Source organism: Corylus avellana, chromosome 5 (assembly GCF_965113065.1).
Source record: "Corylus avellana chromosome 5, dhCorAvel1.hap1.2, whole genome shotgun sequence".
Classification (NCBI taxonomy): domain Eukaryota; kingdom Viridiplantae; phylum Streptophyta; class Magnoliopsida; order Fagales; family Betulaceae; genus Corylus; species Corylus avellana.
Genome location: NC_142494.1, coordinates 13,458,972 through 13,470,416, shown reverse-complemented (window position 1 = coordinate 13,470,416; position 11,445 = coordinate 13,458,972). Strand labels below are relative to the sequence as shown.

At 36.7% G+C, this 11,445-nt stretch overlaps 1 protein-coding gene across 1 annotated transcript; it reads right to left on the bottom strand.

The window, feature by feature from the left end:
* Positions 1-4,841: 4,841 nt before the first annotated feature.
* LOC132181873 (putative disease resistance protein At3g14460) lies at positions 4,842-6,447 on the bottom strand. Its single transcript, XM_059595104.2, has 2 exons — positions 5,949-6,447; positions 4,842-5,374 (listed from the first exon to the last, which is right to left on the bottom strand). The coding sequence occupies exons 1-2, from the start codon at positions 6,445-6,447 to the stop codon at positions 4,842-4,844; spliced, it is 1,032 nt and encodes a 343-aa protein (XP_059451087.2).
* Between the last annotated feature and the right edge of the window lie 4,998 nt (positions 6,448-11,445).

The following is an 11,445-nucleotide window of genomic DNA, read 5'->3' as shown; positions in this document are numbered from 1 at the left end:
CAGTTTTCTCATCTCCCAGGTATGATCTTTCCATTTTGTCCGCACATTGAGAACAATTTTTAATTCAAGTTTAGGGGTATGGGAGACATACACACACACACACTTTGTCTAAAATTTTTGTTCTTTTTTTTTTTTTTTTTTTTTAAATGCATGTTCATGTTATTCTTGATATTTTGGTTGACCAAGAGACTGTGATTTGAATTTCATTGCTGAGCTTAAAATGTTAAACACATGATCTGATGGTTAGAATTTCTAAAGTCTTGTTACTTACTTCTGGCATTTGAGAATTTACTTGTTTTGATTTTAAATTGCCACAAGCATATTAGCACGTAGTTTGTGAGGTATGACACGTAGTTTCAATGTCTTAGGTGAAGTTGGGTAACTTGTTGAATTAATACTTTGGCATATATATATATATAATCATTATGAGATTTTCACCAAGTAACTGGACCTCTTGCCTCATTAAGCACTAAGTGTTCACGTCAAAAGGTGAAAATTTTGATTTGATTAAAAGCATGGCTAGTTTGGTTTCATAGCTTTTTGACTCAAGTTAGTAAGTCCTTAGAGGTGTCTTTACACCTAATGCCCTAAAACCATCTGGTTTGAGAGTCATTGGCTTAACACTCGTTACATGGGTCAATTAGAAAGCTCAAGGGAACTATGCATTGCACAGCCTGACCAAAAAGAAAGCAAAGAAAGTTATGCCTTAGTTATTTCATCCGATGGGAAGTCTAATGAATTTTGAGTATTGATACATGCGTGATTGAGATTAGTTTTTGAAACCTCATGACTATGTGTTAAGTTCACTGTACACTAGCTGAATCTTGTGATATCTCTAATGGCATGTGTAGGAGATTGACTCTTAATTTCTTGGAATTGTGAAGATGGAGTTTGTTGTGTTAAGCTTGCTAATGAATGATAACTATGATTTTTAGGATGCAGCATTTTTTGGAATAACATGTTTGCATAATGTTTGTGGGTAACATTTCTTTTAAACCCTCATGAGACTTCCCTCGTCCTACTAGGGATGCCTAGGGATTTAAAACGCTTGTTGCATATGCTAAATGCAATCATATATCCCACTTAAGAAGGATTTACCTTTTTATTTTATGTTGTTTTTATTTTCAGTTTTGTATTGCTAAGAGACTAGCAATATGTAAGTTTGGGGGTGTGATAAGTGTTGAATGTTACACATTCTAACCCCTTAATTCACATATGTTAAGCTCTTAGTTTTGTTATAGTTTGATGTTTTGCCTTGTTTTTTGTGTTTTCTTGTAGTTTTGAGGGTTTTGAAAAAAGCAAGCGTTTCTGACAAGTTCCACTGTTAAAAGACTTATTTGGAAAAGGTGGGATCAATCGCATGAAACCTAAGCTCGAGCGCACCTGTGCTTGAGCACAAGTCAGCTAGGATCGAGCACATCAGCGCTTGATCACATATGAAGCCAGGCACGAGCGCAAACATGTGCTCGAGTGCCCAACACAAAGGATCAATCGCAGGCGTGTGATCGAGCGCACCTTCCTACGATCGAGTGCACTTGTGTGCTGGGAAACTGACCACGCGTTTTGACAAGGTTTCTAACTCTAAATCCAATTCCAACTTGATTTGTGAGTTGAATGGCTGCATATGAACGTTTAGGGTTGTTCCTAAGCCTATAAATAGACCCTTTATTCCTCCAAATAAAGGGGGGAGAAGTAGACATAAGCTTGGGATAAAGAACTGAAGGCTAGATCAAGAAGGGTTTTGGGGTTTTCTTCTCTTCCCTTTTATTTTGTTATATCGTTAGTATTTTAGTTAGGGCTCAATTGAAGCCCTAATCATGTCTCTTTAGGGTTGCAATATTGGCGCTTTTGCTACAATTATATTTTTGATATTTAACTTGATTATTTCCTATTTAATCGAAATCTTCATATGAATGTGCTTGACAAACATATGCATGTATTTGGATTTGTTATTTGTTAATTGTGTCAATTTGGATGACCGAGTTCTGGACATAATTGAGTGACAAAAGAACCCCATGCCCTAGGATTAATCAACATGCCCTAGGCTTCGTGAGGTTGTCGATTTCCATAAATTTATGCTTTCTTGAAGAACAATTTAATGTAATGCTAAATCCTTTGAGTGATAAAAGAATTAAAGTAGATACCACGCCTAATTCGTTGCTTAGGGAAATCAATAGCTTAAGGAGTAGATACCATGCCCTTAGGTTGGAAAACATTGGGTATCTTGATATAATTGAAACGATTGCATATTGTTTATCTTATTTGAGTATGGTTAGCGGTGGATATCAAAACCTGTAGTGACCTAAATAATTAACTAAGCTTAGGTAGTTTAGTTAGAGGGTTAATTTGGACTTTGGATCACTAGGGACAGCTGGAAGAGCATTTTTGAAATTTTAGACTTTCTAACCGAACGACGCTCGGGGATCACCGTACGTATGCTCTTGTCTTTAAGTGAGGACGTATGGTGACCACTATACGTATACTCTTGTCTTTAAGTGAGGACGTACGCTAGGGGACCACCGGACGCACTCTACCAATAGTACGTCGTACTCTGCAAATAGTACCGAACGTACGCTCCAATAGTACCAGACGTCTGCTACTTTTTAGAACAGTTGGTAGCGTGCTCTACTTTTTCTCACCTATAAATACCCCCTTCCCTCGAGCATTTAAGCCTCATTTTCACCCCCAGGCTCTCTGAAACCCCTATGTGAGTGTCTTTGTGAATTTTGTGTGTCTTGGAGAAAGAGAGGTGATTCTTGGAGGTTTTTGGCTTCAAGGAGGTAATCTTCTAAGCTTAGCTTGTTCTTTAGTCGTTATGTTGTTTAAGTGTTTTTCATAGTTAGCTTAGTTGGTAGTTTGTAGCTTCTAGTTATGTTGTTGCCCTTTATCTTGGTTTAAGCATGGGTTAGCGTTTAATACTTGTTGGGCTTCCTTTTGTATGGAGATGTTATTGTGGGCTAGGGAGATGTTAGGAATCCCTTTGGTATCCTTAGAACCAGTTTGGGAAGATAGGAGGACGGTTGGACCAAATGAATTTCTACCTGAACCTTCTGGGTGGACGTATGGCCATGAGCTCGGACGTACGACCCGAAGTGTTCTAGGGAATGTCATTTTGGCCAGTTGTTCGATAGTTCATGTTTTCATGTTCTAGGTCTATTTTAGTTGGATTTACAACTAATGACAGGTTTTTTCTCAGTATCCTCAAAGGAATTTTATGGTTACGACCCTAGTGAGTACAAACTCACATGGATGCTTGTTGTTATTTTTTCCACATTGCACGTCTATTTTATATATATAATACATGCATATTTTGCAACTCTCATGAAATACATTTTAGAACTACTCTAAACTCTCTTTTGTAAAAACGTGTGTTGATTAATAAGATACCAATGAGGCATGTAAAACTATGTGTATAAAAGACTAATAAGATTAATTGTATCGCTTGACATGGTACACTAGTATGTACGGGATAACGGCCATGGGCTTACTATACAGGTTAACCTTATGGTCAAATGTGCATGTGTGTGTAGGCATTAGATCCAATGGTTTTGTGACCAGGCATAGTCATTCCCTAATAGACGGTCACTACAAGACGTACATCATTAGCGGTGTGGGCTACCCGAGGTCGGACTCGGTCTTGCCATTAATGTTATGGATGGTAGCATGCAATATTCGGGGCACCGGTGTTGTATTACAGGTCCCTTAGGACAACACCAACCCTACTGAGAAGGGTAATATCTCGGGTAGACCATATGGTTGAACTATTACTGTTACTTATGATTATAAGGATATATTATATCTATATCATATTTATGATAAACTGTCATCTCATAATGTTGCATGTGCTTTATAAACAACTAAGTTCACCATTTAATGGCTGGTACGTCATGTGCATTTATACTCACTAAGTCGTCGGACTTACCCTTGTATTATTTTCTTTTTTTCTCTATATGTACAACTATGCAGTTATAGATAGTTTAACAGAAGATGGATAACGCGAAGCATTCGGTTATTGTGGAGGATTCGATCCGGGAGATGCTTGAGGACTTATTGCAAGCTTAGGCGAGTACTCATGGTAACTAGTACTTTTGAGTTATGCTGTAGACTTAGGAGCTTTAATGTATGCTTGCATAGTAAGGTTTAGCATAGATCCCTTGTAACGAAGATGAGTATAGTATGATTTTTGCTACTTTGATGTTCCATAGTAGATGCTTTGGTTGTAATGATTAATGTTTATAGAACTTTAATACTTTCTGCTACTTAGTATCCTCTCTTTTCGAGGAGTAGAGGTCCATGAATCTTGCTCCGCGAGGGATAAGACTAAGAGACGAACCGTGAAGTTAATTACCAGTTAATTAATTTTCAAGGCGTTACTAAACCCTACCCTTTTGAATCTTAGTGTTTTTAGTTAATCTTTTATTTTATTTCTTTAAGTTTAATTCAATTTGTGACATTTAGTTAATTAATTAGGAAATCACATTCTAAACAAAATTACCAATCCTCGTGGGAATGATCTCGTATTTGCGAGTAAAACATACTGAATATTCGGCCATTAATTTAGGTCCTATTTGGCACAACACTTATCACTATCATCATCATCTTCTATATATGGGCCTCACTCTAATTTTAGAATTTGAAGGTGTTACTTACTCTCCAAGTTTGTATCCTTGGCTTCTAATGGAGAAGATCTCAAGTGCTTTAATCCCTTGATTCGTAATTCGCCTCTCAACTCATTTAAACCATGCAGATCGCCTATCCCTCCCTTTGGCTTGGAGACATAACTTTCTTTCTTCCCTAAATTTTATAGTGTTAGTGTTTGGAGAGTGGTCAACTTTCCCATTTCACGCTGCATAAAGCACGAGATGCCGAAGGTTGATCAAGTTTCTAGTGTCTTCTAGCAATTCTTCAAACGCAATACAAAAGTCAAGTCTTAGTGTTTGCAAATTATGCAAAGTAGTTATAGAAGCGGGAAGTAGTTTTATATCTTCATTCCAAGACAAATCAAGAAATCTTAGATGCTTTAACTTGCCGATCGAGTTAGGCACTTCTTGAATATGACTAAAACTCAAAGCACGAAAGTACTTAAAACTTGAAATAAGATTGAATGACTTATGGCTAGGCCCTGTTCGAAATCGTGGAGGAAGCGTTCTCATTCTGTCTGCCTTAAGCAAGGATGCTGGAATATTCGATAATGACTTTAATGAATCAAATGCCACATGACGAGTTCTTTCAACTACTCTTGTTGCGTCGGGATTTGAAATTATGCACTCCTCTCGTGCTATTGACTTTGCAAGATCATGAATAAGTTCATGCATTTCGCAAATGAAAATATCACCATTTGCATTTCTTTCTATGCCACCATATTCATTTTTTTCTGTCTTGGAAAAATGACCTCCAAAGCAAATTCATAAAATACTCCTGACCAACATTTTCAAAACATTTGTTTTTATCTAATAAATGAATAAAGCCCTGAGCTATCCATAGTTGAATCAACACCTCCACTCTAATTTCATAATCTTTTGGAAACAATGAACAAAAGACAAAACATTGCTTCAAATGTGATGGGAGATGATCATAACTCAACTTAAGTATTTGGAAAATATCATAATTGTCTTGTTGAGTTATTTTGTAAAGTTCATTGTTCCAATCATCCTCTGAATCTTTTAAGTATAATAGACTCCCCATGCTTCTTATAGCAAGAGGAACTTGTGCACACATTTGGACAATTTCTTTTCCAATTTCTACTAGCTTTGGATTCTTTGGCTCTTCCCCATCTTTACATGCCATTTTCTTAAATAAATCCCAAGAATTTATTTCAGATAGACCTCCTAAAAAATATGATGATCCCGTGCCTATAATTTCTCTAACTCTTTTGCTACATGTAGTAATTAAAACTATGCTTCCCTTCAAGCCACCAATTAATATTGTTTCCAAGTTCAACCATGTACCATGATTCTCAATCCATACATCGTCTAAAACATGTAAATATCGCTTCCCATCAATTTCTACTTGAAGTTGACATAGCAATTGATCCATCTCAAGGCTTTTAGGTCTCTCTGTAGTTGCAAATTCTATGAGCTTTGCAATAATAATTTTCACGTCAAAAGGATCATAGACGCATGCCCACAACCTCATATCAAAATGTCTGTTGACCTTCTCCTCCTTGTACACATACTGAGCAAGTGTGGTCTTTCCTTGTCCACCTATCCCAACTATGGGAATGATGGAAACATTCTCGTTCATATTGGAATCGAATAATAGCTCTTTAAAAGCTTTCTTATCATTCTCTCTCCCAATGACTTGTTCCCCACGTACAAAACAGTGCATATTTGGTCTTTTCATATTCTCAGACTGTGTCTCTGTAGTCCATTCATTGAAGCCAAATTTGATCCTATCAATTGCAATTTCATCTAGTCTCGCCCTAAGTACCTTGATCATATGACCCATTTTAAGGCCATATGCAAGTTGGTTGGATTTAGAAAAGAAGATGCGTACATGTCATACCACCAAATACTTAGTATGGTCCATTATGAAAATTTAAACTGTTTTTGGGCTATGTGTGTAATGAAGGGAAATATGAAGCTCATGTTTGTAATTGTTGTAAGCTTAAGTTAGATTTTTTTGTTTTGTTTTTTGGTTCTTTGATTTACAACCTTCCATTTGAATCCGATCTTTTTAAAAGTTTTAGAATTCCCCTACCATTTGAAATTTTGAATAGTTTGGTTTAACATTATAATGAACAAATTGTTGTTGTGGATTTATTATTTCGAAATATCATTATTGAGGTATTTTAAAAATAGGTATAATAGTTAATAACGACATTTAATTTCGTAAATATTTGGGGGAGGTGAAAAGTCGGTTGTGCATATATTTGCTTGAATATTGAGGAATGAGTAATGCTACCCACACTTATCAACATAGTTTCTAAAATTATAATTAAATTTTGAATAGTTTATTATTTGTTTGAACAATTTTTGGTACGGTGTGAACGTAGACTCTGAGATTAACTCCTGAAACCGAGAAAGTAAACACAAAGAGAAAATGCACTGTGTTGAGCGTAATCTCCCTCTGATGCTCAAGTAAGATCTCTAAGAAAGTGTATATAATCTATAGAAATAATTAGCCTCCCGAATGATACCTAGGGTCCGGCCTATAAATAAGCTAACATGTTTACCTGAATTAGAGCTCTACCTTTAATCTTTATTCGATCCTCGTGACGATCTTAGTTGAGTCTAGTAACTTGATAATGGCTGGGAGTAGTTGTTGTTTATGAACTTTGACACTATCTTCAGAGGATAATTAGAAGAGGAGTTTGTAACGTGAGGGGAGATGACTCTCAGAAGGAGTTGGTGATTGAACAATATTTAATGTTAGATTTTAGATTGGCCTAATTCAATGATTGTTCTTGTAATGTCTCTATGTTTAAAACTTTGAGTGTTTGTGTGTAAAACCTTAAGGGTTGTTTGAAGGGTAGTCTGTGTTGTTTTTAGGGTCTTCAGAGGTGTTCCCTAGTTTTCCGTCAGAACGGGATATGTAACTGGACTGAGTGAAGAGCTTTCTAGTATCTTGTTAGGAGTGCCTTTAGAATGGTACATGCAACTAGAGCAAAGATGGACTTCCTGGTTTCTCGTCAAGAACATCTTCTGGATGAGGATGTGACGGGAGCAAAAGTTGGACTCCCTTGTTTCTAGTTAGGAAGCTCGTTAGAGTGGGACAAGTGACAAGACCAAAATTGAAGCCTCTGTTTTCTCATCAGGAACCCTATCAAGACGGGACATGTAAAGTGACAAAAGTTAAACTTCCTAGTTTCTCGTCAAGAAGCTCATTAGAATAGGACAAGTGACGAGAGCAAAATTGAAGCCTTGGTTTTCTTGTTAGGAACCCCGTCAGGTCGAGACATGTAATGGGACCAAAGTTGGATTCCTTGGTTTTCCGTTAGCTGGTGCGTTAAGACGGGACATGTGATGAAGAGGAGACGTTTGTTCTTCCCGTCATAACGGAATTGCTTTCTCATTAGGACGTGAAATTCAAAGATCTACGAATCTGTTCTTCCCGTCAAAACGAATGTGTCCTGTTAGGACGTGGTGAAGAAAATATTTCTCCTATAAATAGTTTTCCTGTCACTGTTCACTGTAGACTTTGAAAATTTATTTTGTTTTGCTATCTCTTCACAAAAGTCTCTTTTTCTCCACTAGCACTGGGTCATGGTGGTATTGATATTCAAGAGGGGACATGATATAGCTTGAAGCTGCCCTTTCTCTTGTTTGGCATCTTAGCCTTTGGCATGTTGCCTTGCTCACTAGATGATGTTAAAGATGGTGTCTTTGATTGGTTTTTGGTGAAGAAAGTCTACCGAATGGTCAGTAAAGGAAGTCACTATTTGAAGATGGTCACGATGGAGACAAGCTGAGAGGTTTGTCGTTCTTATTAAGTTTAGAGGTGCACAAGGGTGTGGGTATCGTCTATTCTGTAATTGTGAATCTTCTTTTAGTGGTTTCCTAGGTTTGGCTGTCCTAGAGTGGTTTTTACCTTGAGGTGGTCAAGGGCTTTCCACTTTGTAAACAAACATTGTGTTGTGGTTGTGTTTGATTTACTTTTCCGTTGTGCATGTTTTGTGTTTGATCATATGGCTTAGTTATTTACTGTTGAATATTTTGGTTGCAAGAGGTAGAAAACAATCCATTTAAACTTTCAATTGGTATCAGAGCGGGTTTGCTCGGTTTTTTACTAACGTCTTGAGTGTGTTTGTTGACCTCTTAGATATGGAGCCAAATACTTCTTTGTCTTCATTCTCTAATGCTCCTCCCATTTTTAATGGGTATGATTATGCCCATTGGAAAGAATGTATGAAAGCTTACTTAAAGGGGCTTAATGATAACATATGGGTTACTGTTGAGAAGGGATTTGAAAAAATCAGATGGTAATTTTGACAAATGGAGCAAGGACGATACAGTGAAGAGGAACTAGAATAACCGGGGGCTAAGTTGCATCTTCAACGGTGTATCGTCGGATGAATTTCAGTGGTAGAAAATAATTCTTTTAATGACCAAATTGTTTGATACTAACAGAATTTGTGTGGGTTTCCAGGATGAAAATCAACTTCTAATGAACAAAATGGATGGGATCAAAGGTTCGGAAGAAGCCCAGAAAGAGGAACCTCAAAATGAATCCCCTTCATCAAAGTTGAATACCATACTGAGCAGGCAAAAGCCTTTTAGTGACGAACATGGAATTGGGTATGAATAGAACGCTTCTACTTCAAGAAATGTGGTAGATCAAAAAAATTTGATTAATTTTGTCCCTACTTCACATGTCGTACCTAGTAAGTCTATGTAAATGAAGGGTAGAATGATTGCTAAACCTCTTTTTTTTTTTATAGGGATGGGAAGGTCCAGTGAACAAATCTCTCATGCTCCTATGAGGAGAACTCATTTTCAAAGGAAAATTCCCACTTGTCATTTTTGTGGAAAAGAGGTCATATCCGACCTTGCTGCAACCAACTTTCACATAGATCTCCAATTAGAAAGTCTTCAAATGTTTTTGAGATTGAGACTCACAATGACCCTCTTAACAAAATCATTTCACTTATGAAGGACATTACCTTTAGGTTGGACAAACTTGAAGGTAATCAAAATCCGTTCTAGGAAGAGATGGGGTTACATGGCCAATAGTACTTCTTACTTATTATGAATTTTTGTGTTCTACCTAATGTTTTGTGTGTTGCAGCATTTCATTTATGTTGGTTCTTGATGGCTCTTCTTGTAAATATTTTCTATTGGAGTGATCCTTGGGTTAAGACAGCATCTCATCTCCTTTGTTTATTTTTTTGTTATATTTATTTTTAGTTGAAATAAGTTGTTTCTTTTGTCTAAATTGACTATATAAGAACACGATTGATCTGATCTCTTTCATTTGAAGTGATTCTTAAGTAAGTCTTTTGGTTGTCAATTTGTCAAAGACATTTCTCACAAAGCACAAGTTTCAAAACTATGATACATTCTTCACTCAGTCTCTCATGTCTATTCAGTTTGAATCTCTATTTTTGACCTTTTGCAAACTAACCCTATATGTCTGAATTCTCAAATGTTCATGGCATCACCTCCTTCAATGACAAGCAAATTGATCAAAGACCATGTGTGTCTTCATTATTCTGAACTTCAAATTACGTCTTACCTTTTGTTCCTTATAGAAAAAGCCAGTGTCTATGCATTGCGGTAAAAGGTGAAACACCTAAAGGATTGATACCTCTTCAAATAAATTTCTTGGATAATTGGGGAGGAATGGGTGTGTGAATTTTTCACTCAAGAATTAGGGAAAAAGGGTTTGACTTTTGTCTAAAAGTGATAAATAATTTCATGCATAACATCTTGACATTTGAGGTTTGAATTGTGTATCCTCTGTTTTTTAAATGATTACTCACTTCACTGTTTATGCCTTAACTAGATTGATTTTCCAAAGTACTTCCTGTGAGAATTGAATCTATGAATGTGTCTGCTGCAACTTGTGTGATCAGAGGGTTATTTGATTATGGAACCTCTTGTTTAACTTTTAAGAAGTTGTTTCTGGAAGATGTGCCTTCAAGTTTTTTTTTATATATTAAAGGAGATTGGGCATGCCATCTTAACGGAAGGTTTCTCGTCTTAACTGGATTTGGTGTGTGCCTTCCGTCTTAACAGGATTGCTCCTAGTCATGATGTGAAAAGTTGCTCCTTCCATCATAACGGGAGAAGGACTATGTTAAGACGAGTTTTCGACCGTCTAGTCGAGTTATGTCTTCTCGTCTTAACGAAAAGTATTCCCGTTCTGACGGAAACTGGATCTATAACTTCTTTGCATTTCCCTTTGTTTGATTGCTTTCCATTTTGTGAGTTTCACTCTTTATTCTCTCTTTAAGTTTTTTCTTCACTTTTACTTTGGCCAAGTCTCTCCATCCATTTCAACAATACATGGTATGTTTCTATTGACTCATCTCTTTCTTTAAAAATTCATGGAAATTCTGACCTTGGGTCATGGGTGCTTCTCTCTTGTATGCTTTGGAAGTTGTTTGATTAAAAGATTGTTATCTTGTTCTCTTGTACTCTCCACATGTTATGGAAAGATTGTTAGGGGTTACCTTTCTTGGCTCTTGTTATCTGCTAGAACCTTGTGTGTGGAACTTGTTGGCTTTTGTTTTCCTCTGTATGAGTGTTCAAACTTGTCTGACCTTGTGTTTTGGAAAGTTAATGTTTATAGTGTTCTTTGTGTATGTGTCTATGTAGTTATGTCGCTAAACACTACTCCTGGCAAAGGGAAGCGTTCAAAGTCAAAGGTAAACAGAATTGAAGACTTAGAGTCCGGCTCTGGTTCAAGAATTCAAATTGCCACTAGACGTGTCCCTCCCCTGAATCCCTCTCTAATTGCTGCTAGTGATGCTTGTTTTGCAAAGAGGTTTCCATTAACTGCTGA

Bases quoted from the DNA above. Each gene is read 5' to 3' on its own strand.
- LOC132181873 (XM_059595104.2), bottom strand. From the start codon at position 6,447: ATGGGTCATATGATCAAGGTACTTAGGGCGAGACTAGATGAAATTGCA. The intron at 5,375-5,948 runs GTACATGGTTGA...TTTCCAAGACAG, and splicing joins TGTATGGATTGAGAATCATG to AAAAAAATGAATATGGTGGC.